Here is a 1,983-nt window from a genome sequence, read left to right on the forward strand (position 1 = left end):
GGAAAGGAGCGGAGTGAGTGAGTCTTCAACGAAGTTTTCAGTGTGAGGTCCTGTTCTGTCAGGGGGGAGGTCGTATCTCCGCCTGTTCTGAATTTAAACCTGGTCGCCTGTCAGGTGGTAATAAATGTGAACGCCTGAGGTTTAACAACGGGCGCTACGTGGCTTTTTGTTTTACCTTTATATGTAGTTTTTGTCGAACACTCCTTCACACTCCTTTCTCGTAGAAAAACAATCTAACAGCAAACAAGTCCAATCAAATGACGAATTTATCATATAAACAGGAAGAATAAGTGAGGACGACAGCCAATCAGAGCTATTTATTTTGTAGAAGGCGGGTAAACAAAGCACAAAAATAGCAGTTCATAAATAATTGTTAATCTGACATCTATATTCGACAGAAAAGAGGGTTAGAAAAAAAACGAATTAAATAAAATGTCCAAAGTAAATGTGCTAAAAGTACCAGTTTGTATTAAACCAAGAACTCGGTTATTTTTTTTTTTAAATGACTCAATTGGTTACTATTGAAGCTAAGCTACTATAATAGGAATCACTCAACAATCTTTGAATAAACGTAATTTTCTAGCTCTGTGTAGTTTCCTGCGTGTGTGTTTGTAGCTTGGATCAACATATTGTAGTTATTTAATGTGTAATCTGCTGTTTTGTTAAGAAAAGCTTTTATGACCTGGAGTGAAGGTTTTAGCCCTGCGGTTTTGACGGATGCTAACATGATTTTACTGGCGTGTCGGTCACTCGACACTGACAAATCTTTATATATATTTATTTATCTGCTTAAGTTTAATTTCACACAGACAAACAACCTTTGTTCCAGTGGTCAAAGGACATGAACAAAGAAATGAATAACCCTCAGACCAGTGACTGAACAAGATAAAACATCTGCTCAGTATTTTGTCCAGTATAACTTCATTTGATATGAAGACTAAAGTAAAGGCAAGGGGAAAATAACCTCTATTTTAATGATATTTATTTCAGTCCCAGTAAAATGATCATTTCCTTTGTCTTTTAAAATCCCCTTTACTTTGGAAAAAAAAAACATCAGACGTTAAATTGGTTAATATTGATTTTTTATTACTGCATCTAGACAATCATCACATGTCCTTAATGGTGACATACAGTTTATTTCTTCAGCTCAAACTCTTATCAGATAATTAGCATGACATCGGCTGACGATGTCTTTTAAAATTCATTGTTAAAAGTCTAATTCTCAAAAGTCGTTTCTTGCTCTGCTGATTCAATCACACCCAAACCCCTTCTTGTCCCTGATTTGAGGAAATAAACGCCAACCATCTCTGTTGTCTCAGCTGCGACTGCAGACCGTTTTTCTTTTTACTGTGTTGCCCTGAGTTGGATCTTCATGCGGTACGGTTTAGGTGTGAGTGTGACTCCATAGACTGGAGTGAAGTCGGGTTTTCCATCTTCTTCAGGCCAGATAAAGTCAAACTTCCTCAGCAGAGTGGTCATGATGAGGAACAGCTCCATACGAGCCAGACCTTCTCCAAGACACATGCGAGGACCTGAGGTATATGAACATAAGAGGGAAATGTTTTTGACTGACTGCTGATATTACAGTGGTACTGATGCTGCTCATCTGTGTTTACCTGCAGAGAAGGGCAGGAAGGCATCAGGTTTGAAGAACTCCCCCTTGTCATTGAGGAAGTTTTCAGGGTTGAATTCATGGGGGAATTTCCACTGTCCGTCCTCATTGAGGGCTGTGCCCAGGTTTGGGATGATCATGGTTCCCTGGGTAAAACAATGAACCATTACAAGAACTGGTCGAGCAAACTGCAGGTAAAAGAGACGTGTTGGTCGGTGTTGGTGCACAGCAGGGTGGGGTTCACTGACCTTAGGAATGAAATATCCCATGAGCTCTGTGTCTTTAGACGTTTCATGGAAGACACTGAGTGGAACTGTGTTGGCTACTCTCTGAGATTCATGGATCACAGCCTGAAGTGGAAAAAGTGAATG

At 39.6% G+C, this 1,983-nt stretch overlaps 1 protein-coding gene across 1 annotated transcript in view; it reads right to left on the bottom strand.

Annotated features, from left to right (window-relative positions):
* The window catches only part of LOC103379566 (cytochrome P450 2B6-like), an 8,395-nt gene that overhangs the window by 3,324 nt on the left and 3,088 nt on the right, over positions 1 to 1,983 (bottom strand). The window contains exons 6-8 of the mRNA XM_025056300.1: positions 1,861 to 1,962; positions 1,617 to 1,758; positions 1,357 to 1,532 (exon numbers count right to left, since the gene is read on the bottom strand). Of these exons, the coding sequence (XP_024912068.1) occupies positions 1,357 to 1,532; positions 1,617 to 1,758; positions 1,861 to 1,962 (420 nt within the window). The remainder of the gene's footprint in view (positions 1 to 1,356; positions 1,533 to 1,616; positions 1,759 to 1,860; positions 1,963 to 1,983) is intronic.

Source organism: Cynoglossus semilaevis, chromosome 6 (assembly GCF_000523025.1).
Source record: "Cynoglossus semilaevis isolate Cse_v1.0 chromosome 6, Cse_v1.0, whole genome shotgun sequence".
In the NCBI taxonomy this organism is placed as follows: domain Eukaryota; kingdom Metazoa; phylum Chordata; class Actinopteri; order Pleuronectiformes; family Cynoglossidae; genus Cynoglossus; species Cynoglossus semilaevis.